Here is a 25,218-nt window from a genome sequence, read left to right as displayed (position 1 = left end):
TAGTCAGCTCTATAGCTGCAATGAGAGAGGAGATAAGACGCGATTTTGCAGTCTCTAAAACTAATCAGAATGAAATAAGAGCAACATGTGAGGTATTAGGTCAAAAGGTGGATGGCCTATGTGAAAGAACCGAAATACTTGAAAGCTCAGTAGGTCTTTTGACTACAAATTTAGAGACTGCCAGATCTAAAATACACTCCCTCCAAAGAGATGGAGAGAGCATGCGAGAGAGGATCGAAGTGTTGTAAAATTACTCAAGACGTAATAACATTCGACTTTTGAAGATTCCAGAAGGCAAGGAAGGTGCTGACCTTAAAAGCTTTATAATTAAGCTACTAAAGGACTCCCTTAACCTTGACGAAACAGTCGAAGAATTAGACAAGGATATTCAGCGAATACATAGAGATCCTTTTCGACTAAACACGGCAAGAACCAAACCTAGAAAGGTATTAGTCAACTTCTTGACTTACGCACTTGAAGAAAAGATCCTAAATCTTGCTCTGAAAGCTAGAACGATAAAGGGCCCAGATTTCTCCTTTGAGATACAGTCAGACCTTTCCAAAACCACTCTGGATAGACAGTGGGAGTTGGGGCAGCACATGGACAGATTTAGGTCATTAGGAGCCACAGTACAGATGAGGTTCCCAGCATTCCTACGGCTCATATACAACAACAAGATGCACAACATCCATTCTATACAGGATGCTGATGACTTATTAGAAGCCATTCAAGAACATGCCCAGGCCCAGAGTACAAAATAACTTAGGTGTGACTAGTAGTACAGAGGTCCCTACAGGTCCCTGTATGTCCTTATATGTAAGTCATCCCAGCTTTCTTGCACCAATCCGAATGGAAACATATAATATAGGAAAAAAAATATATATATATAATAAATAAATATCACAATTAAATCTAAACTATATAAAAAATAATGCTATGTACAAAATAAAAATAAACAAAAGTAAAAAAATAAATAAAAATAAAATAAAATAATGAAGAAAGTGATCAAAACATCCTTTTCGGATACTATTAATGGTTTTTTATTTTTGCGTCCATACTGGTCGGCAATAGCAGCTTCTTACCTCTAAACATAGTAGTAGCGGGGGGTCGAAGGGTAAGACTGTAGGTGGGCGTAAATCTGGCCAGACTCCTGGCCAGAGTAAGTAGGGGTGGGTTTCCCAGGGGGTGGGAGGGGAGGGGGGGAAGAAAGGTTAACATAGTAATAAAATCCTCATCTGTCTGCCCTTTTTAGTTTTTCAGCTTGTCCTTTTTTCCAAAATCACACTTTTAACATGCTAATATTAAGATGTTACCAAAGGGGGTACAAAAGAATGAAGGAGTTAGGGATAGTATTTATAGCATGACATTCATTCATTATATGTCCTGGAACGTCAATGGTCTGCGTGTGAGAGGTAGACGAGATCTTATTCTACAATATTTGACAGACTCTCAGGCGTAGATCATAGTCCTCCAGGAAACACATCTCCTTAAAACATAGGCTACTACTATACTTAAAACACAGAGGTGGATTGACAAATTCTGTTCCACAGACCACAACACTAACATCAGGGGGGTAGTATTCATTTTTGAAAAATCCGCAAAAGCACAAATCCTGGACTATAAAGAAGACCACACAGGGAGATGGCTATTAGTGAGAGTCTCACTGGATGGTCAGATCCGCACCTTAGTGGGCTACTATGGTCCCAATTCAGACGATCCTTCGCACTTGGATGCTGTCAGGAACTATATAGTATCAGTCCAGGATCCGGTGATCTGGATGGGGGATTTTAACATCGTCCTTAACCCCAGGCTGGATAAATCGACAAACTCTAGAGCTTGTAGCCCGCCAAATCTAGGCAAACCCTATTACAATTATGACACAACTTGGCTTGGCGGATTTGTGGAGAGAAAGAGTTGGTAACAAGTTAGGGTTGTCCTTCCGGAATAGTCGCTTCAAACATAAATCCAGAATTGACTATGCCCTTTTCAGCTATTGCTTGAAGGACACTCTGACAATGATAGATTACCTACCATCACACTTGTCAGGCCACTCCGCATTAACATTCATTTTGAGATCTGAAAACATGATTAAACAACCATCTTGATCGTTTGACCGGACACTCTTACTCGAAGAGGTCAAATTTCTGGTAGCTGAGCCCTCAGTATTTTTTGACATAAATAGGGACTCTGCAGGCTTGGCTGTAGTTTGGGAGAGATTCAAGGGCTTTTCAAGAGGTCAGATTAACAACAGAGCCTCTTATAGGCGGAAATTATATAGAGAAAGGGTAGCTAGCCTAGAGCAAGACATGAAGCTACTAGAGTTAAAAATCGACCCATCCTCAGGAACATCAGAGGAGTATATAAAACTGGCCGAGTTAAAATCACAACTAGAAAATATCCTTAAAGAGAGAGTAAATAAAAGGTGGGAAGCGAGTAAGATCTCTCAATTCGAATTCGGAGAACCCGCAGGGAAAGTTCTAGAATGGAAAATAAAATCGGACCAAGCCCTCAAATATATTAAAGAAATCAGGATAGAGGGGGAGGCCACGGCAAGATCCACTAACCTAGACATAGGTAGAGCCTTTATTAAATTTTTTGAGGCGATCTATAGGGAAGATCTTCCCATTGAACAGCAGGCAAGGGAAAGATGGCTGGAAGCTATTACGCTTCCAACTCTTTCAACAACACAGAGTAAGTCCCTAGAGATTGAGATAACAGAGGTTGAGGTGAGGAAAGCAATTCGTCAATCTAAAAAAGGGAAAGCGGCAGGTCAGATGGTCTGCCATGGGAGATTTATAGATCATTGGAAAATGTCATCACCCCCGTGCTGACGGCTCTATTTAATGGCATTCTAATAGAAGGAGATTTACCGACAAAATCATGGGGGGAGGCCACAATCGTACTCATCCCGAAACCAGGGAAATCTCCCCTGGATTGCGGGTCATATCGACCAATATCATTGCTCAATAATGATTATAAAATTTTTACAACAATTATCTCAGCAAGACTGTCCAGTGTTATTGGCACTATAGTTCATCAAGATCAAAAAGGATTCATTAAAGGGCGACAACTATCGGACTTAACACATGACTTGATAGGGGCCATAGACATCGCCACAGCCTTTTCCCTACCTTTAGCCACCCTCACCTTAGATGCAACTAAGGCTTTTGATAGGGTCAACTGACGTACTTAAAAAATTCAACTGTGGGAAGGGTTTTTGCAGAACTATAAACCAGTTTTACGGTGCCCCTTCGGCCAGGTTGTTGGTCAATGGGGTTTTGACGGAAGCCTTTAACATAACCAGAGGTACAAGGCAGGGCTGCCCGCTTTCCCACCTCCTCTTCAACCTATATATCGTACCGTTTGCCCAGCTTTTGCGGGAGGAGGCTAACATACCATCTTTTAGGTTTGGAGAATGGGAAAGGCGGGTAGCACTCTATGCAGATGATATCCTGGTTTTTACATCTCATCCAGTAAAGGCATTTCCAGTCGTCATCCAGCGGGCAGAAGAGTTTGGTCATATTTCGGACTATGACATAAACTCGAGTAAAAGTGAAATAATGGCATGGAATATATCAGATATACAGCTTTGGGTATCCTCCATGCGTTACCTTGGGATAAGAGTTACCCAAGAAGTGGGCAGCATTGGACAAACCAACTTGGACAGAATATACAGTGAGAGTAAAAGGTTTTTAACATCTTGGACTCACTTGCCACTTTCGATAATGGGCAGGGTAAATCTGGTCAAAATGTGTATTCTTCCAAAGTTCACATTCATTTTTAATGCTATCCCCATGGCATTTGACCTTAAAGCGAAAGAAAAATGCCAGCGAGATATTAACTCCTTCATTTGGAATTACAAATCCACCAGAATAGCATGGAAAAAGTTGAGGAGAAGAAGAGAGAAGGGAGGTCTTGCTCTGCCGGATCTATTATATTATGCATGGGCCTTCCAGAAGTCACACTCTAGGATGCTTTTAAAAATGCCATCTAATCTTCCTATTGGGTCAATGTATAGAGCTATGCTAATGGCGGCGAATCTAACAGTAGATGGATTCATGTTCAACTTTGGGAGCCAGAATTTTTTTTTAAAAATCAAACTTAAAATTTTACAGTCATGGACTAATGCCTGGCTTATCATTAGGAAAAGATTGGGGTTGTCTTATTACTCTAATTTCACCCCAATCTGGGACTCGCCTGACTAAAACCATGTTTGAGAGATAGTCTGTCTTCCATAATAGAACAAGCCGGGATTACAAGATGGGGTCAGCTATTGAAGGAAGGATTACTAATAGCCTGGGATGAGTTATACGACCACGCTGGCCCCGGGCTCTCTAGATTTAAGTACATTCAACTGGAAAGCTGGCCGAGATCCCAGCGCCGTATAGATGCCCATCTTGGGAAGGCTAGCATACTGGAGCAACGGTTAGTGGAACGACCAATGGGAGGAAAAGAAGTAGCCATATGGTATTGGCAGTTGTTGGAGGAAATTGATGGGGAGTTTGTCCTTCCAGATGAGTTATGGGGGGAGGTGACTGGCCTTCATTGCGAGGAGATGTGGCTAAACTCCTTCAGTCTTCTTCATAAAATCGTGAAACCATCATGGCTAAGACGAAATCATCTCTTTTCAGCCCATCGCGCATATATAACACAGTTGAAACTTTCTAAATTCCTCCCCGACAAAAAGTGCAATAAATGTAACTTTATCGGAGCATGTGACATTCACATGTTCTTGGACTGCCCTGACATTGCCAGGTTTTGGGAGGAAGTGAAGAATACCTTAAACTCTATTCTAAATGCATCCTTGTCAATAACTTTACCACTTATCATCTTTGGTTTGGAAGATAACATCACTGGAAAAGCAAGGTCCTTCCTCTTCTACGCAATTCTAATGGCCAGAAGGCAAATCTGTATACATTGGGTAGAGAAAACAGCCCCATCACACTCTGGGTGGCTCTTGTCACTTTATGAAACATCTAAAGCTGACCTCAATAGATCATGTATTAAACGTAACTTGGCTTTTTGGGATCTGTTGATCAAGTGGAGATAATAATCCGTTTTTGGGTTTTTTCCCCGGGTCCTATGATTATGCCACGAATACTCCTTGGACTGGGTCTAGCCTAGTTACGATATTGGTCCTGCAGGTTGAAATATACCTAGATGGAGTCAGCGGAAGCCCCTCTTGTTTTGGGGCCTCTCTGCCACCAATATAACAACTCGCGTCCTGCACAAAAGAAAGGAAAAAGGCCCCCCTCCAAAGTCAAGGACTCGCAAGGTGGTTGGTATTTCCCATATTGAGGGTAAGGCAAATAAGGACAAAAAAAAAAAACTTGCAAAAACAAATGATCAATTAAACTTCAAGGCTCCACATTGAAAGGAAAGGAATTACCTGAACTTTTCTCAAAACTGCAAGTAACCTTCCCCAGTGAACAGGTGCTAGAAAAAAAAACAGCAGGATTAGAAATGTCGTTTTACTCCCTCCTATATCCAGTTTCTGTGACCTTATGTTGCATGAGATTTGCTAAATACACAATAGATTTCAGCACCGTTAATTATAATGTCTGGAGTGCCATGACTCCCTGGCAAATGAGTTCATGAAATCTGTAACACCATTGTTTACAGCATTCACTCTTTCTATTCCTCACTCAAGAGCTCTGAGGTTGCCATATGGTGGCATTTAGTGCTTCACAAAAACACAAAATAAAATGAAATATTGTCTGTTTTAATGTACTACATCCTTTTTTCTAAAGCTGCTGGGGAAAATATTGACGTGGGTAAGAGACTGCATTTTAACCTGGGCAAAGATCTGGCACAGACAACCATTTTGACCTATGTACTTTTTGGCCATGAACACACATAACATGGTGTGGGTCCTTTGTGCTTATGATAAATACGAATATATATCCCCCATATTGAATTTTAGATAATTAAAAATGAAAGTGTATCTCTCACTCCTATTATTACCCCAGACATATTCAGAATTATCTTACCAAGAAGCACCATTTTCTAAAGTAGTAGTCTTTGGTTCCATGATGCCATTCTTGGTGTAACAAGGGCACTTGATTGGGGGCACACATGATCCATCTTCATCCAGGTAGGTTCCTTGCTTACAGATGCAGCCATCCAATGGCACAAAGGAAATGCTGCATTCATCCCATGGCTCAGACAGGGAACGGCAACTTGGTTGGCAAGTGTTGATATAGTCAATGTACACCATGGATTCAGGGCAAACTGGTATCATGTCACCTGTACATTGAAGCAGAAGATGATTAACATAGGACTCAAGTCAAATCTTTATTTCTTAAAGCCAAAATCGATCTACTTCTACTGAAGACATTGGAAACTATTTGCAAGTCTCCTTTAAATAGTATTCTAACACGCCTCATAAAATAAAATATGACAAAAGGTAGCTACAGTAAACATATTATGTTTCATACTTTTTTCTTTTAAAAATATTATGAATTCGAATGACAATACAACTTCTGAAAAAAAGGTTACATTTTTCGAAGCCAGAAATGTCAAAAATATTTTGATTTTCATCCTTAGTATACTGGACATTAAGTTACACACCCTCACCTTTTGGGCTGGAACTACAAGGGAGCAAGCCTTCTATTGCTGATAGAGCCCACTAGGTGAGCTATAAGTATATTAGAACATTCTGCCCCATGCAAGCAGAATGTCCTAATTAAAAAAAAAATCTTTGACACACAATAGTTTAAAATGCCTCCCATGTCTCAGAAGCTACACAGCTTTTCACAGTAACTGTGTATGTTTAACAGTTCATTTCTACACACATCACACATCATTACATCAGTTAACTGTTAAACATGGACAGTGAGAGCTGTGAAAATTGGCAGCAGGCATTCCAAATTTTTATCATGACTCTGACAAGCTGCATTTCTAGATCTGGTAGAGCCAAAGAAGTTAGGAGAAGTCCCTTCTCTCCCTATTTTAGACTCCAGTGGCACTATGTATTGCAGGAGGGAGAAGGGTCCTGGTGTGACCACAGCCTCTATCCCTCTAATTCCCCTGTGCACTTCACATATGCTGGAGTGGCAGGGAAGCAGGAGAGGCAGAGGCTGCAGATTAGGACATTGGAAAGTTGGCAGATCAGGCCCTATACCAGCGTTTGTAGCACACTGCTGCTCTTTTGTCTGCAACAGAGCTGTCAACATAAATACATATTTGGTTGTCTGCATTTGATTTACGTAGAGGTAGTTGTAAGATAATGGACCTGTCTTAAAAAGCATTGGTGAGCTTTCTCATCTGAGTAAGAAGAAGACCAATATTGTGTTGTCAGCCCAAGTGTTAAACCTAATGCCCTCAAATGGACAAGTCCACCATGCCTTTATTGTGGTTCGCAAGAAGTGTACCTGTTAAAGTTGGGAAGGAGAGAATAGCTATATCCATAGTAGGATACCCCAGCCATCTTAGGGGCATATTATCAATAACGGCATTAAAAAAACACTTAAAAAAAAGCGAAATATTCTATAACAAAACATTTCATTCGAAGGTTCATAAAGTGACTATAAGATATTTTAGGCTGAAAGAATAGATAGCTGCTGACATATGGGCCTCAGTCAATTCTGCCGCTGTAATAAGAGAGAAGGCAGACAACAAAACATGGTTAAGATCTTGGGGGCCATGTTCAAATAAATTATAGATCACCGTCGAGCCATACTAATAATAATAATAATAATAAAAAATTCTTTATTGTTTGATTATTTAAAATCTTACAATATTTCCAGTACAAAGACATATTCAATAAATACAATACAATAAAAGCAATTATATCCTAAAAGATTTCTTTAAAATTATTCATAAAAGCATTTTTTTCTAATTTATTCTCCCAGTTTTGTAGATGCTATCTTTAGGAAATTTACAAAGGCAGCATTCATGACTATATCATTCGAATGAAGACAGACTTTCAATGCCTGTCTACATGTCCTTGTTCCACGCATATTAAAGTGAGGTTTAAGTATTGCGCATCTTTCATTACGGAGTCCGGGACAGATACATACGAGGTGGGCAATAGTCTCTTCTCCACCTTTGCAAAGTCTACACAATGTGCTGCTGTTGATTTTTTCCACAGCGGGGCGTGACTAAGGCCTGGTAGAATTCCAAATCTTGCTCTCAACAGACATTGTTTACTTTTTTCAGACCAAGGTATCTCCAAGTATTCTTGTACTTTCTTTTTTTCATATCCATTTATTACGGACCACGAATGTTTTCTTTTAGCCAGCGTATCTTTGTCGTTTACAAGTGATAAGTGGTTTGTTGTTCCGTTTACTATTTTTTTAAAGGATCCATTGTTTATCGTATTATTCCTGATTGGCGTTAGTTCAAACTCTTCTAATGCATCATTGAGATATTTCCATGCAACTGATCTTGTGTTCTTATTTATTTCTTGCCAAAGTAGCTGAGATATATGATTATCATGGTCATTTTTGATCCTATACCATGTTTTGATAAATTGGCCTTTTTCTTGCAAAAACTTGATTGTTTAACCCGAACTCCAGTCTAATTTGTGCTGGGGAAGCATTATTTGGGAGATAGAAGATAGTTTTATATGTTTTGGAAAGGACCTTGTTTATCACTTCTGCATCGGTCCCCATTAATGCCTCACTGCCATATGTTATTGTTGGGAGCAATTTAGCCCCTATAATTTTCTGAAGTGGCCGATAGGTCAGATTTCCGAGTGATTTCTGTGCTATCTTGAATGCTGCAGTTAGTGAGTTAGCTTTTCTTTGTATGTCCAGTTTTTGTAGTTGATAGTTTCCTTTCTGGTCAAATAGTACACCCAAATACTTGTACACTTCAATTTGTTCCAGTTGGGTATTTTCCATAGACCATTTATTTTTTTGTCTCAGTTTTTTGTTCCTGGTGACAACCATGATTTTTGTTTTGGTTTCATTTATTACCATTCCATTTTCCTGAGCATACAAAACTGTTCTGGTAATTAGGCGCCGAAGACCGATTTTAGTATGGCTTAGATGGATGGCGTCATCTGCGTACATTAGGTTAGATATCAATGTATCCCCTAACTTCGGAGGATGTGCATTAAGTTCATCAAGGTTCCCTGATAGATCTCCTAGGAATGGGTTAAAAAGGAGGGGGGCCAACACACATCCCTGCTTTAGCCCTTCTGTTGCTGGAATCTCCTTTGTTAATGATCGGCCGTCCCCCATCCTTACTCTGACCCAGGTTTTACTGTGTAACAATTGAATCAGTCTTAATAGTTCAATTGGAATGTCTTTTTAAATAAGTTTTTTCCATAATAAAGTCCTTAGCACGCAGTCAAAAGCAGATTTGAAATCTACAAAGCACAGGTACAAGGGCTGTTTTACGATTTTTCAATTATTAGTGATAAAGCCATGATGTTTCTCATTGTTTCAAGCCCCTTAATAAAACCAGTTTGATTTAATGGCAAGATCTTGTTTTCTGTTACCCATTCATTTAATTTAATTAGTAGTACTCCTGCAAACAGCTTAGCATCTGTATCTTGTAGTGTGATGAGTCTGTAGTTCTCCGCAAGTGCCCAATTGCCTTTCTTGAATATGGGGTAAATTAGAGATCCTCGCCAAGACTCTGGAATGTTGCCTGTCTCTATAACTTTTTTAAATACCTTTTCCAAATAGCTCGACCAAAAGCCTGGGTTTTCTTTAAAGAGGGAAAATGGTATCCCATTGGGGCCTGGTGCACCATATTTCTACTTCTTTATTAGTTTTACTAATTGTTCTTTTGACATTATGAATTGTTCTTGCATCTCAGCACTTATTGAAGGGCTCTCTTGTATCTTCGCAACGGTTTTTGTAGCTCCCTTACTGTTTAGATGCTTTTCAAGAAAAGCAGCCCATTCTTGCTCAGTTAAAGTTGATGAAACTACCAATTTGTTCGGCCGTATTAATTTATTTATCATTTTCCAAAATTCTCTTGCATTTGCTTGTTTGCTTGCATTAAATAATTTGGACCACATTTCCTGTTTAGCTTGGTATTTCTCATTCCATATTAGCTTCTTCAGGGATTGATTTAATGCTTTTAAATTGTTCAGGATTTCATCATTTGTTGCTGTGGTTTTTATTTGTCTTCTTATTCTGTTTCGGTCTCTTTTTAACTTCGCTATTGTATACGGAAGATTCATATATGAGTCCTTTCCTTCTTCTTTCCATTTTACATTTCTTTTGTTGGGGTTAACCTGGGTTTGGGGTTTCACTATTTTCTTAGTGAATTCCACCCACTGTTCAACTGCTGTTTCTGTCATATTTTCAGTAAAGCAGCTCTTTATAATGTTCTCAACTTTTTCATTCATATTATCCTTATTTAGATTAGTCCAAATTAGTTTTTTATATTTTATTGTTCCAGTATACCCCGGCACAGTATGGTACTGTTGGTTAATATTGTGTCTAATGTTGGTTGTTATTAACTGCTGGCAATGATTACTATCTCCAACTTTAACTAATCTGTAAGAGTTTATGTTTTGAAATATGTTGATTGAAACCATTGTATAATCAATCCTAGTGCTTGCATTATGTGCGATATACGAGTATGCGGGAGGTGTATCCTCCTTAAATCGGCTGTTAAGGACTCGCAATCCCAATGCTTCTATATCCTTATTGAATGTTATACCATTTTGATTTCGTGCCTGGTTAGTTGTGACTCCTTGATAGTCCTGTTGCGGAATTGACCATTGAAGGTCTTGTGATTGTGAGACATCATCCCTTATGAACGGTATTAGTAAATTAAGGTTAAAATCCCCAGTCATCACATAATCCACTAATGGGTTTTCTAGGATTTGTTCCAATAATATAGTGTTAAGGGTTGCACATGTGGTTGCTCTACTTGTTTTTGTTGGATTGATATATACGTTGATCATAAGTAATGTCATATCCTTTTGGTCTGCTTTTTAATATTTCAGTCTGACTATAAGTATGTTTTTACTGTGTCTTACAAGTTGCTTATGTTCAGCTTGTATGCTACTGGAAATAAAAGTTGCTAACCCCCCACTCGGGCGTCCATACCTATGAATTTTACTTGCGTTTTCATAGTATCCTACATAACCTTCCAATACGAAAGGGTGTGCTTCCCAGGTTTCCTGGAGGAATAAGATGTGACAGGGTAGAGTAATAGACCTTATTTGTGCATTGGAGAGCTTTGTCCCTACTCCGTTTATGTTCCATGAACACATTCTCAGCTCAGTTACTTTTGTTTGGGGGACTGCAATGTTATTCCTTCATTGTTCTATTTACTATGCAGAGCCTGTACAATCCATTTTTCATTTATTCGTGAAGTTGTTTCTGTTGTGGAAGGTGGTGATGCCACTCTTGATGTACTAATGGATCTTCCCCGGGCATTCCTTAACACTGTTCCTTTTTTTTAGTGTTTTTTTCTTTCTGGACCAGATTTGACTCAATAAATGGAGTAGGGTAGACTTTCTTCTCCTGTTTTGTGATAATTATTCCCCAGGCCTTAAATGTTGAAAGCTCTTTTAGCATTTGCTCTGCTATTGACATAGATTTTAATGTGACCAGTGTCAGTTCTTGGGTACTATTCTTGTCGGAAATGAATTCAATAGAATTAATATCATCGTTCTTGATGTTGTCTAAAGCTGGAATTGATTTAAATAATCTAAGGATGTTCCCTCTATTCAATGTGTCATATCTACCTCTGGATTCATATTCAGGTTTAAATATGAGCTGTAGTTTCTCAACTGTCAATTGGTTTTCTTTATGCGAGGCTTCCGTTTTGTGATTTGTTCTGTATCTAATTAATTTTTCTCCTTCCCGTTTTTCAATTACCAGATGGTCCCTGTACGGAAATTTGATTTTAGGCTCTACTGTTCTTTCTATACTCAATCTTCCTAAATCATTCTTATGTGGAGAAGTGTGGCTCACTGGTTAGAGGAGGCAGACCTGGAAGCGGAGGTCAGCCCGGGACCAGGATTCAATTCCCAGCTCGGCGGGGTCTTGAGTCCTAAAAATGTCCATGGATTCGACAATTCTCACTCCGGTGCCTACTCGATTCACGGGTTCACACTCTGCGACTCTGGGCAATAGCTTGCTTAATCTCCACAACGGCCCCTCGCGGCGGGATGCCTGGCTTTCACCTTGCGGATACCCTGCCGGGGTTATCTCACAGGGAAATACCAGGACGGGTTCCCTAAGCAAGCGCTTAGAAACCGCTCGTTGATTTGAGCTATATAAATTCCTGTACATTTACATTATTGACTTCCAAACCTGATTCTGTGTTCACATTGTGGTGCTGATATTGTTGCTCAGTTGATTTTATAGTTATTTTTAATGGCATACTGTTAATCATTCCATTCATCTGATCGTATTTTAAATTATCCTCCTGGATTTCATCTTCTTCCTGTATTTTTTCTGTAATCAGTGGTAAATTAGTTGTAGTTATTTGGTTTTGTTTTATCGCGTCTTGTCCTTTTTTGGCCTCTTTTTTAGTTGCTTGTTCCAATAATGGTTGTTGTACGAATATTGGGAATACTTTTTTAGGCTCATTTTTTGTTGTTAGAGAAGTTTTTTCTTCAGTTGATTTTTCCCCTTTCAATCCATAAGTTTTTTACTGTACCATCCGTTTTTGTTAACTCCTCATACTTATAATAGTTAGGCTTTTGATTTTTCCTTGCTTTACGTAGTTTTTTTCTTTGTCTTTTTGACATAATATAACCGTTTGAGTCTTGTTCTTTACAATCATAATTTACCCTTGTTACTATACTAGTTGTTTCCTCTTGTGTTTCATCCCTTTGTTGGGTTTCTATTGACAAGTCTCTTTCATCCTGTATATTTTCTTTTTTCTGGGACATCCTCAATGTTGTTATTTCTTCCTTATCCACTATTGACGTGGAATTATGTTCTTCCTTTTTTGCTATTTTCGTCTCTTCCCATTTATATTTCATTATGTTCACTTCCTGGCCATTTTCTTTCTTTATAGCCTTTTTGTGTCTTCTATTATGGTATGAAAAACATCGGGTATTGCTACAAGCTTATCCATAAGTGGGATGCAAATACATTCAATGTCCATTTTTTGTTTAACATTTTGGACTTTGATTATCAGATTGTTTAACTGTGCAAGTTTGTTATCTATCCCTGTAACTGCATTTGCCATCATTGTTAGTAGGTCTATCTGAATGTCCAACTTATTCGATTGGTATTTTAACTCCTCTAGAGTTAGTGTCGATGTTTGATAGAATATGTCCCAATTTATTCCAACATCCAGCTTTTTTGTTTCTTTTAGATCACTTTCAGTTGACCTTCCGATTATTTGTTCCGTTAGTGGGGCACAATCTGATATAAGGAAGGTGTTTGGTTTTGTGAACACATCCTCAATTATTTTATTATTTTGCCAAATGTTCAGCATTTCATTTTCTTCTTTTTTATCATACCCAGTATTATGACTTCGTGTACTAGTTGATTTGGTCTTGGTTTCATCAATTGCTGACTGAGGTTTTTCATAATTTCCACATTTACTTCTATAGGAATTACTGCTAGCTTTGTTTCCATTGTGCCACTTTTAATAGGTATGTCTTGTGTATCCCGTATATCCGTTATTTCTAAATCATCTAGATCAATTGGTTTTTCATTTTTTGTATCATGATTGATGGTTACTTTTAGGATATCCTGGTCTGTAATTTGGAATTCCTGCTCCTTCCTTTGTAGGTTGCAATCTCCGTTTTGGGGTGTACTTTGGATGACTTGCCTACTGTATTTTTCCGTACTTATCGGCTTTATTGGAGTTTGAAGATTATCGCTTTCCCTATCCTTATGCATAGTGATAAGAGCACCAGCTGGATCTTTCATGAATTCAAACTTATCCAGGATTTTTCCTGATTTTGCGAACATTCTAGCTATTGGGGAAATTAAAGTTTGATTTTCTCCCGCAATATTTGCTTTCACCTTTGGCTGTTGTATTTTCTTTATACGTCTGACAGTTGTTCCCGTTGTTCTCACTTTGCCAGAGCGCATATTTCCTTATATTCTTCCTATAAGATCCACACTTTACCCCTGTTGACCGGTTTTGGCGAGGGCGGTAAGCACAATTCAGTTAGATTTTCAAGCTACTGCTAACAGTCTATTGCAGGATAAAAGGTTCTTATCTGGCAAACACACTATTTTTCCAGACTTAAGGCCTGTGGGTAACAGCAGCGTTGTTCTCACAGCGCTATTTTTTTTTTCTTCTCAGCTCTCACTATTGCATTTAACCCACTTACAGCCTTACAGCCTGACACCACCTGTAGGCTGCTGTATACCGGGGGATCTTCAGTTTGCAGTTTTATTCCCAGCGCGTATCTTCGCACTCACACCTACATACAACCTGCGTCCCACAAACAGGAAGCCCTCAACCCCCTGTTTTCTTATTCTATTATCTTTTCAATTAGAATGTGGGCAGGCTTCTCTATTAACCAAGTTTGTCGTAGAGCAAGAAACTGGATGGTATATATACCCTCCTCTGATGACCGCTAAAATTTGCTACACATCACTGCCCCCCGTTCACCCCTGGGCGCTCACCCTACCAGGCCCGTCTGCCCTATAGATGGACAGCTGCCGACAGGGGGGAGCAAGGACAAGGGCGGGTAAGAAAGAGCTGTGCATTGTAGTAATATAGCAAATATAGCAAGGGTCCACAGTGAGATAATGGTGATAATGGTGACCCTTTATGTTATCCCCCTGACCAGGACCAGGACCAGGACCAAGTTAACCAAGCTATCCAGGTTTAACGAAAGAACTTTCGTGACTTTTCGAGACCTTTCTCCCCCCTGCAGCTCCCACGGTACGCAATACACAGTTCACAGATCGCAGATCGCAGATTCACAGCAGTTCTCAGTTCACATTTCACAGTCACCCCCAATTGTACTCACTGAGTTGTGACTGTTGAAGAGGAGAGCACCAGGCATAGGGATGTAGGCTCACTGGTTCACTGGCTCTGTCGTCACAAAACCAATTTCTTTTACTTGTTGATTTTCCGTTTTTTGCCGTTTGTCCAGCAAGTTCCAGCAAGTATGAAAAGATAAGCAAAAGCAAGCAAGCAAAGAAAGAAAATAAGCCTTGCTGGGGGTCCTTCAGCTATGCAAAATGGCTAAATGGTGATCCTCCAAAATAGCGAGTCTCTTTTGCTCATTAGCTCATTAGCACTCCTAGCTCCTCCTTAGGAGCCGCTGCAGCATCCAGATCGTGTTTTTAATCCTTTTTCAGTGTTCTTTCTAGTTTGTGGTGTCATAGACCTGCTACCAGGTCACCCAGGTCACAGCTCGCCGCTCCAAGTCCCCCGATTTCTTTAGCTTTATTCCTGGCACCCCCGCCGCACACTCGTCAGCTCACCAGCTCACCAGCTCGGTTCAGCCGTGATGCCGAAGGGCCGCAGGGTTGCAGAACCTGCACCCGCCAAATGCGTTGGGTATGGCATGGCAACGCCAGCGCCAGCCGTCAGCCGTCAGAGCGGATGCCGCGATACAGGGGGTTGTGGCAACCCCCGGGCCCCAAGTCCCCAGGCCCCAAGCCAAGTCGATGCCAGGCCAACGCAGCAGCAGCCTCCACAAACAGACAGCCCGCCGACCTGGTCCGAATGGCGTTCTCGCGCTCACGCTGCTCACTGGCTCCCTCTGCTGCCTCGAAACGATCTCCACAGAGCTCCACTGATCACTCAGTAAATGTTGCTGCTGCTGACGTGTGACGTGTGCCGTCGAGCCATACCATTTAGCCAAAAAGGGGTTTAACCGAAGCGGACCCAGCCTCAAGGGAATCCAAAAAAGTCTCAAACCATGCTGCAAATTCCAAAGAATATAAGGCTACGCTTTATTTATCAGGCACACATTCTATAACAGAATGGAAATCTGATACAGACATCTCTATCCAGGCAAAAACTCAAGGACCATGTGGTTTGTTTTAAGCTAGTTTTTTTAGTTGTTGCATGTCAAAGTGAAAATTCCAGATGGATCCAACTGCTGCAATTTTACCGCTACTACAAAATGTCTATAAATTAGAGATTACTCTTATAGGCCTTTCATAATTTCTGTCATAATAAATGAGCTTAATGAGCCTCAGTCACTCTCGACAAGGCACAAGGCCCAAAGTATCACCCCTGCAAGACCCTCGACAAACGCACTTCTCAGCCCGAATTCCAACCTTAAAGCCGTCGAAAAAAATGCTGAATTAACTGAAACAAGGGGCCTCATTTATGAAAAGTGACACATCGCTGCTTGAAAACAGCGATGCGTCACTTTTCATTGCGCCATCCTTGCGACACCAATGATGCGTAACATTTACATTATGACACATCATTGCGCAAGGAGTTACAGATACATTACTATTTCTGACGTATCTGTAAGCGCAATGTGGTGCATTGCTGGAGTGTGTCACAAAAGTGACCCAACTCCAGCAATGCGTCCTTTCACATGAGGCAACGCCCATGTGAAAGGTCTTACGCCTGCTGTGAGGCAGGTGCAAGATTTTGACGCAACGGCGTCCTAGAAGTTACTCAGTGAAATCTCATAGATTTCACTGCGTCACTTCTACGACCCTTTCTTGCGTCAATATGCCCCCCCTTGCATACATTATACCTGGTGCAGGTATAATGTGGCGCAGGGGTTTACAAAGTGACGCATCTACCTAGATGCGTCACTTTGTAAATATGGCGCAACAAGGCAAATTTTTTTACGCCACTGGTGCGTCACAAAAAGTGACGTACCGGCGGCGTAAAAGTGACGCAAGGGCTCATGAACGAGGCCTAAGGTTTCTAAGGACTTGGCCTTCCATTACGTTAAAAAAGTCCCATTTAGAAACCTCAATTAATTCAGTTTCAAACAGAGAGGCTTGGATCTTAGCACGAAAAACCTCTAGGAAAGAGGCCTTCTCTGGGTAGCCTTGTAAAAAGCACCCAAGCATATAGCCTGAGAATTAGCTTTATTGACATTACGTTCTATGTGAACTTTTTCACGTACGTTTCGGGGCACTATTAGAAGGTATATGACTTCACAATCTCTAACTTTTGATCTCCTAATGACCATGTAAGAATGCCATATGTCAGCTTTTTCTTCCTATAAAAACGCTACTTTTAGATACCTTCATCTTTAAATAGTGGGCATCAGCAAATTGTTTTACTGCCTGCAGACGCTCATTGAGTCTTTTAGGGGTGAGAACATCTGCATATAAAAAAATCATCTGCATATATTAAACACACAATAGACTTTCCCCCAAATAACAAAGCAATACCCTCCCTCTGGACAAATAATAAAGATGGTCCGTAATATGTAGGGGGAAAACATGAGGGGCAAGCAGCAATCCTTCTTTTAACTTTTTTAGGTTAGGAATGGCTTATGACAGACCCCTATCTCCACCCAATAGGATTCTATAACATGTTTCAGAATTGAGGGAAATAACTAAATCTAAAAGGGTACCCGGCATACTCAATCTTAAAAGCTTACTCCATAGCAAAGGATGATCAACTGTTAAATGCTGCGGAGAAGTCTATAAATACTACATATACCACTCCCCATCTTGTTAAAACATATTTTTCATTTAATACCTGCAGGATGGACATATTATCAATTGTTCCATGCTTATTTCTAACCCCTATTTGTTACATAGGATTAATTTGATGCTGCTTCACCTAGTCATTAATCTGTGTTAGTGAGCATTTAGCAAAAACTTTACACACAGCATCGAAAAGGGCAATCTGCTGATAATTGTCTAGTGAATTGCGGTCCAATTTTTGGAAATGTGGTACTATAACACTCCCTGTCCATCCAGGGGGTATTTTATTTGTTACATAGTAGCTTTTAAAAATTGAGCAAAGGCTTTTGCTCTAAAGAGAACTGTTTTGGTTTATTTTAGAAATAGAGACTTCATCAGGGCCCATCGTGGCCGAAGAATGAATTTCTCCGGTAGCAATCTCTATCTCTTTTTCAGAAGGAGAACCATACACATTGAAACCCGATTCTACGGAGGGTTTGCTTGCATCTCCCAGATTTGCTGCATGTAGGCACCAAATAAGGTTAAGCCATTGTGATTCTTTTAAAGATAAGGGGGAAGATCTAGTGTGTGTTCCACAACCCTCAATGAATAGCGACCAAAAGATCATTGTCTGGCCTCTTACTGCTGCTTCACTTAGTTTAGTCCAGAGCCTGCCCCTCTCCTCTCTCTTCAGACAGGCCTTCAGTTGATTCCTCCTCCTTTTTAACAGCACCAGCCTAGTGTCCCTTTCGAGGTCAAAATTCAAATATTGTTCCCTCACTTGGGCATTTATTTCGCTTTTTAACTTGAGTAGGGTGTGAGGAATCCCCTTTAGCCTCCTCAAATGGTTCTTTTGATTAATAACATTAACCAACTGCTTGATGAAGATATTGAAGCTTTCAATATAATTTCCTACCCAAGATATCTCTGAGACCAAAATTGCCCTATGATCCCACTGAGTTCTCCCCATTTGTTTATCAAACCTGGTAATGTCCCCATCAGGATTCCAAGAAAAAATAGGAATTGTGTTAAAATTCACTAAAATATTTAAAAGATTATGACACTTAAGTTGAGAGTCTAAGACTTTTAGGTGTCCAACGAGTGAAAGGAGGTACATTCTACCACCTCATAGTACAGGAATCGATCCTCCGGATGGAGCTTCATGAGTAAATGCTGCAGGGGACTCCGAAGGAAGTCACCCATTCGCTACAATACAATCAACTTTCTTCAACGGAGCCAGTAATATTTCCCCTCTCTAATTAGTTCCTCCTTTGGGAGGAAAAAAAGCTAGGGGGATCCGCAGTGCCCCCTCTTTTTACACCTCTCGTAATTTTTCTAGACCAAATTTTTAATTTTTGCAATTTAAAGCCCCTGTCAGAATTACTAGTGGAGGAAACTCCTTATGAGGAACTTTTTTGATAGAAGAAAAAACTTCTCCTATTAACATGTCATATGAGACCTCTGGGGGAATCTAAGCGTTATTGATAGTGGGGGGAGTCTTTATTGTCTTTTCGGTTTAAGCAGGGTTATAGCCATATTTACAACAATTTTCCGAAGCACATACCACAAGATAAATTAACAGTATATAACAATATACAGATAGATCCTCAACTTGTTATGCTTTTCCTTGTTTCTTTTTATTTAGTTAAACTTGATCAGCGTTCTGACAGGGATTCACTTAGAGTGGGATTGATTTGTACACACACGTATGAAAATGCAAATTTGGCTTATCATGATATATAAGCAATGTGGATAATCAGAGTTAGTATAATATAGCATGTGATAAATGCTGCACATGTCTGCATACTCTCCTTCTGCACAAAAAGGGTGCTGTCTATGAGATTGGTGATGGATGTCACAAATATCCAAAAATGCAAATGAGTGACTTTATGTATTACTTCCTGCCCTGAGGATGTCGTCGGTCTATATCCCAAAACGACGAAACGCGTTGGCGTAAGGGAGTGGAAGAACGCTGATCAAGTTTAAGGAAATAAAAAGAAACAAGGAAAAGCATAACAAGTTGAAGATCTATCTGTATATTGTTATATACTGTTAATTTATCTTGTGGCATGTGCTTCAGAAAATTGTTGTAAATTGTATTTAATCATTTAGATTGATCTTGTGGGAGGGATTGGGTGTACACTCTCCCTTTCTGAGAGCATTGCGATACATAGTGATTGAGAAGATTTTGAGAGCCTGTTTTAAAACTGGTGCAAATTTTACATGAGCGCTTCCAATTTCTCTAAACACCGAATTTTTCAGGGTTATAGCCATAAATGCATTACTTGGGACTTTCTAGCACTCATACCTCCACTGAATTCTATTTGACAGCAAATGTGCCACCCCCTCATATGCCATCTCCTTGACGTATTTTGCTTTACAATCTAAGGTAATGAAATCATCACATACCAATTACACTATGAACCATGTCTCCGGGGGACAGACTACATCAGACCCTAATGTGCTTAAATGCTGTTGCTTCTACCTTCTGTTCTTTATTCCGGCAGCATCCCAGGAGATAATCTTTAGTTGATTGCTAATTGGAAGGTTGTTGGAAGGTTGTTGCTTGTGGCTACTCTGGGAGGCCAGGTAACCAGTTCTATCTGAGGGGCTCATCTACTTTAAACACTTGTGTGGGGGGGGGGGGGGGGACTGTAGGTTCCCTAATAGATACCTGTCTGCCATACTTTTCTAGATTCATTTTTATCCCCTTGTAATGGGTGGGCGGACCCTCAAAAAGACAGAGATCCCCAGGTGGCAGCCCACTACCCTAAGAGAGGGATAACATCAATCCCCCTACATTGTAGACATTCAGTAGATTTCAAAATAGTATTTGCATAGGTTTGGAATTTAAAAGTTGCCCTTGATTTAAAACCAGATCAAAGGACAATAGAGAAACGAAAATTAATATCACTACCTTGAATTAACTTCAAATTCACAGTCTCCAAAAAACATTTAAGCAATAATGAACTATTCAAAATTAAGTCTAAATCAAAAAGAGGAATAAAGTCCAACCTGAAAGTGGCCACATTATACATATGGAGTTTGAACCTTATGCCATTAAAGAACCCCTCTTTGTGATTGGATCCAAAAAAGTAGCAGCTATGGGATTCAACAACAGCATACCAGTAGGGTGGGATACATGTTCCACTACTATTCCTGCTGCATGTCCATCAGCCAATGCATTAACAGGTCCATAATTGATCGGGTCATTGGCTTGGTGAGCTACTTGAGGGATTCTCATTGTACCCTCTATGCTTTGTGATGCATCAATTCCTGCTTTAAAGTTTATTCTCATATGAACCTTTTTTGAAATTCTCCAGAGGTTTGTATTCTTCTTCCCTCTATGTTTTTTCTTCCTCTCCATGACCTCTGCCTGAGATGGCCTTGGTTCACTATTACTTAGTACCTGCTTAGATTGAGATTTAAAGATTGTAAACACATCCTGGTCCCTACCCTGGGAGTTTCTATTCATGCTCTTCTTGTCATGAAGTATCAAATATATATTTTATGGAATAGACTGGACTATCGGGATGCAGACTATTTTGGAAAGCTTCTTACACTATAATTTTCCTGCCTGAGAGCCAGAATCAATTTGACAATAAGCCTCTAACTGATGGATCCCTCTGCTAGACATCAAGGCCTCTTCCGTCTCCCCACAACCTATATCCTTTCCCTTCTTGCCGATTACCACTTCTCTTAATATTGCTGACACTGTATCAAAGACCCAGTTCAAACCACCAACAATTTTTTCTAACAGCTATACAAAAGAGGATAAAAGACTTTCTAAACATGGTAGGGAGGTAAACACATTTAACTCTTAACGGAGGATGACAAGATTGTATACCACTTACATCAAGGTCAGGGGTTGCAGAAAGATGAGACATCGTGGACGGTTTATTTGAAGGGGTGCTACAAAAAAGGTGTAATCCCATGGGGGCATTCAATGCACCCACTGACTACAGAATTTTCCTTTTGTCTTGTAAACCATATCTCCAACAAAGGTTTACATCCAGATCAGGCAAATACAATCATCATCCTGGACTTTTGTACTTGTATGAGAGGAGAGCTCTTGAGAGGGTATGTGAGGATTTTCCACCACCAAGGGGTAGTAACGGGCAAAGGGCATACTAGACATATCTTTTGGGCATTGTGTGATATCCGTCTGCAACAGAGGCAGATGTTTCCTTTTTGGACCAGTACCGCAAACTTCACCTTAACAGTTGGCTCCCCATGCATCTCTGTGATTACATTTGACTCCTCCTCTGCTAAGTTTTCTTTTTCCCACAGGGTGAATGTCTGCTTATTCCCTAACAGCATTGTAGCAGAAGCATCTTCATTATGGACTGGATTTTATTTCTTTTTTGCACAAACCCTACCCTGAAACAAACAGCCAGATTTCAATTTTTTTCCGGTCATGGTTAACTTCGGAGACTTCACAGCTTAAAATCTCAAGCTGTATTGGCACTTTCCAAAGTCTGGATGCTGATATTATGAAGAGGTCAGAAGACAACTATTCAACCAATGCAAAAAGCATCCGAAGCATAGTTACAGTAGAAAGGCACCCAATGATTTAAGCCAGGAAAACACAGGATTAGCACAAGAGAGAAGAAGGCCAGTAAGCTTCACCACACCTTAGAGTGGCTGCCTCCTCTGTACACTGCTTTCCCCTCTCTGGCAGCAGTAGCCCTACTGGCCACCGCACCATGATGCTTCACTGCGGCCTTATGATATAATATAGTCAAAAATCCACCTTGGAGAAAATAAATGTCTCCAACAGCCTCCTGTGGTGTCTAGAAAGCACCAATTATTTATTGGAGCTATTCCCAATATTCCTTACAGCCAATCGGACCACAGTTTCTACGACAAACACAGTATGAATGAATAAAATATTTAATAGAGCGCACGATGGCCAAGCGGCTTCCTGGCGCTAGGGACCTGATCAAGAACTCGGCAGAGGGGACCCAGGGGAGTTTAAGAGGGGAATGCCTGAAGAAAGAGGAAGGTTTTAGGGCTTTGCGGAAGTGGGAGTAGATGGGAATGGAGCGAATAGAGAGAGGAAGGCTATTCCAGAACTGTGAGATGACTGTGAGAGCCAACAAGAAATTGCCCTGGACGAAGTGGGCTCCCCACACAGTAGGGACCGGTCACACTTCAGGCCAGTCTGGGCCGATGGCACTAAAGTATAATGAGACTACCGAACTGGCCATGAGGCTCAAATATGGTCTCAAACATCCTCAGCTGTGTGTCCCCAAAGCCGGCACACAGGCGCAATGGCCCTGGGTCTCTCAGCTGACTACTCTCTCACCCACTTCTTGAAAGGCGTTCCACTCCTCCTGCGGCACTTAATAGCTGCCACTTCAGCGACCTCAAATGACGTTTCTAGAGAGGAACGAATGCCACGTCATGACACCTCTGCAGCAGCCTCCTAAGGACCACAATCAGGGAGGGCTGGATCCGCTGAGTCTGGCCTCTGAAAACTCTGGGCTTGTGGGATCCACACTGCTACACAGCCACCAAGCGACTGCAGAGGCCCTGGGCCCTCAAGACCTGCACTGCCTCACACAGCTGCCGCATAACCGCTGAACAGCCACGCTCAGCACTTCTCTCTTAATCAAGACAATATTAATTAAGTTCATTTTGAGTATGGAAAGTGTCTGAAAATCAGTAGTGGTATGGCATCATCTGTAAAACTAAGGTGGCTACATGGATGTCTGCGTCTATGTCTTCTGTACTGCCTGTAATCAACAGTCAGAAATATATCCATGTAGGATGAGTTCTTGTAAACCAGTGCTAAGATTTTTGAAACTTTATGTAAACAACATTGTTATGAACAACAAATAATTAAGTGAAATAATTACTGCAAAGACAACTTTATGAGAGTTCTGACAATCATCAGCAAACTGGAACCTTCGGGCACCCTTTAGGAAAGATTGCACACAATTGACCCAAACAAGTTCTTCATGTGGTAAGTGAAAGTTCACAACCCTTCACCTTGGGCTCTTGCAAACAGAATTTTACCTTGCAGAACTCTGTTTTGTATTCACCTTACCAACATAGTCTACTGGTATTGCCCAACCTCCAGAAAGTCTGTAAAAAAGAACATACACCTTACTCATCTGATACCTTGGTTGCTGGAAGACTCCTCCTCCAGTATACCATTTCAATTTCAAGTTTTCTTCTTTGCCATTGGCCCTTAACAACAGCATTCAGAGCTGTGGAAGTTTTTTGGGATATCTCCTAAATTCTCATCTCACTTGAAGGACATTTCTCTGAATTAAGATACAATTTGCGATTATTCCCAATGCCTTCCTTCTCTTGAGACTTGACCTCACCTGAGTCCTAGGACATGTTAAATACACTTTGCAATTTTTCTGATTTTGTACATTGTCCATATCTTACCATTGCTCTTAATCACTCATTTTCTAAAATGTAGCCCAATCATTTTCATTGGAATCTGAGTGACAATTTATTGAGTGTATAGTTATTGCATTTTTTCAATGTATACAGTCAAGCTTTAGACTATTTTACCTTCACAGGTCTGATAAAGTAATTCGAGAATTTGACGTGCACTATCAACAGGTGACCCAAAATATCATCCAAGAGAACCCTTGGAGAAACATTAGTTTGTTTCTCATACCATCTAGTGAAGTATTTGGTCACTCTCTGCTCAGTCTACCAGAGGGATTTCTTAAATTCTGTAAAATTATTCTAGATTTGAAACAGACAGGTCATTATTGGCCAGATGTAGGTGAATTCAATTTAGCAAGTCCTTAATTGCGATTTTTACCGAATCGCTATTGAGGACTCGCAAAATGGAATGTAGGTAGGAATCACAAAAATATTTGCGATCCCTAATATTCCTTAATTGCGAATCGCAAATTGAGATGTGCAATCAAGGAATACCATCCCATTCATTCCTATGGGCCAAGAAGCCTATAGAAATTTATAGGATTTGTGCCCGTAATTTGCGAGTAACCAAGAGCCACTCGCAAAATGCGGGTGCAATTTCAAGGGTGCCAGGGTTTCAAAAGGACACCCTGTTGCACCCCTGAAATGTGCATGTGTGCACATGTGGCACACATACATGTAAAGGGCATGTATGTTCCCAGCCCAACCTGTCAAGCCAGGTCTTCCCTGGACCAAAAACAAGCATCCTGGGACTGGTTTTGAGGTAACACCTCTCATCAGCCAAGCTACGTTGAATCCAGTGACAAAGTGAGCAATTGACCCAGGTCTGGGTATATCCTGACAACTTAGGGCGAACAAAGCAAACACAAGAGATGATGAATGAAGCGCTGAAACTTTTCAGACACTCACCACAAATCACAGATCTGCATTTATTTATTTATTCATTTCGAAAGTTTTCTATAGCGTGAACATGACCACCGGTGGTATCAGAGCGCTTTACAATTTTTACATCAAGAGGAATACAGATACATGCAATGATAACAGAACCAACAAAGCAGAGGATACAAAGTCATATAGAGCACACAGAATGTCGTGACCATAGCAGCTGAATCACAGAACAGCGACTGTGACCTCAGTATCCACTTGAAAAGTGTTGTGAAAGATAGGAGGTCCACACCAAGCGTAGTCTTCATCAGGTAGGTTTATTTAATAGGTAGAGAACAGCTTGACAACCACCAACTGCCCGCAAGGACAGTCCAGCTCCAACTGACCAGAACGGAGTTGGAGCATTCTACATTCTAGAAGCTTGCGTGCAGATACGCACACAAGCAGCATACAACACACCTCC

At 40.5% G+C, this 25,218-nt stretch overlaps 1 protein-coding gene across 1 annotated transcript in view; it reads right to left on the bottom strand.

Annotated features, from left to right (window-relative positions):
- LOC147733201 (mucin-2-like) overlaps positions 1–25,218 on the bottom strand; it is a 1,190,401-nt gene that overhangs the window by 559,831 nt on the left and 605,352 nt on the right. The window contains exons 17-18 of the mRNA XM_086957735.1: positions 5,991–6,246; positions 5,390–5,436 (exon numbers count right to left, since the gene is read on the bottom strand). Coding sequence (XP_086813861.1) covers positions 5,390–5,436; positions 5,991–6,246 — 303 coding nt within the window. The remainder of the gene's footprint in view (positions 1–5,389; positions 5,437–5,990; positions 6,247–25,218) is intronic.

This window comes from Lissotriton vulgaris, chromosome 2_1 (genome assembly GCF_964263255.1).
Source record: "Lissotriton vulgaris chromosome 2_1, aLisVul1.2, whole genome shotgun sequence".
NCBI classification, from domain to species: Eukaryota; Metazoa; Chordata; class Amphibia; order Caudata; family Salamandridae; genus Lissotriton; species Lissotriton vulgaris.
Note: the sequence above shows the minus strand (reverse complement) of the source record. Positions and strands in the feature narration are given on the sequence as shown.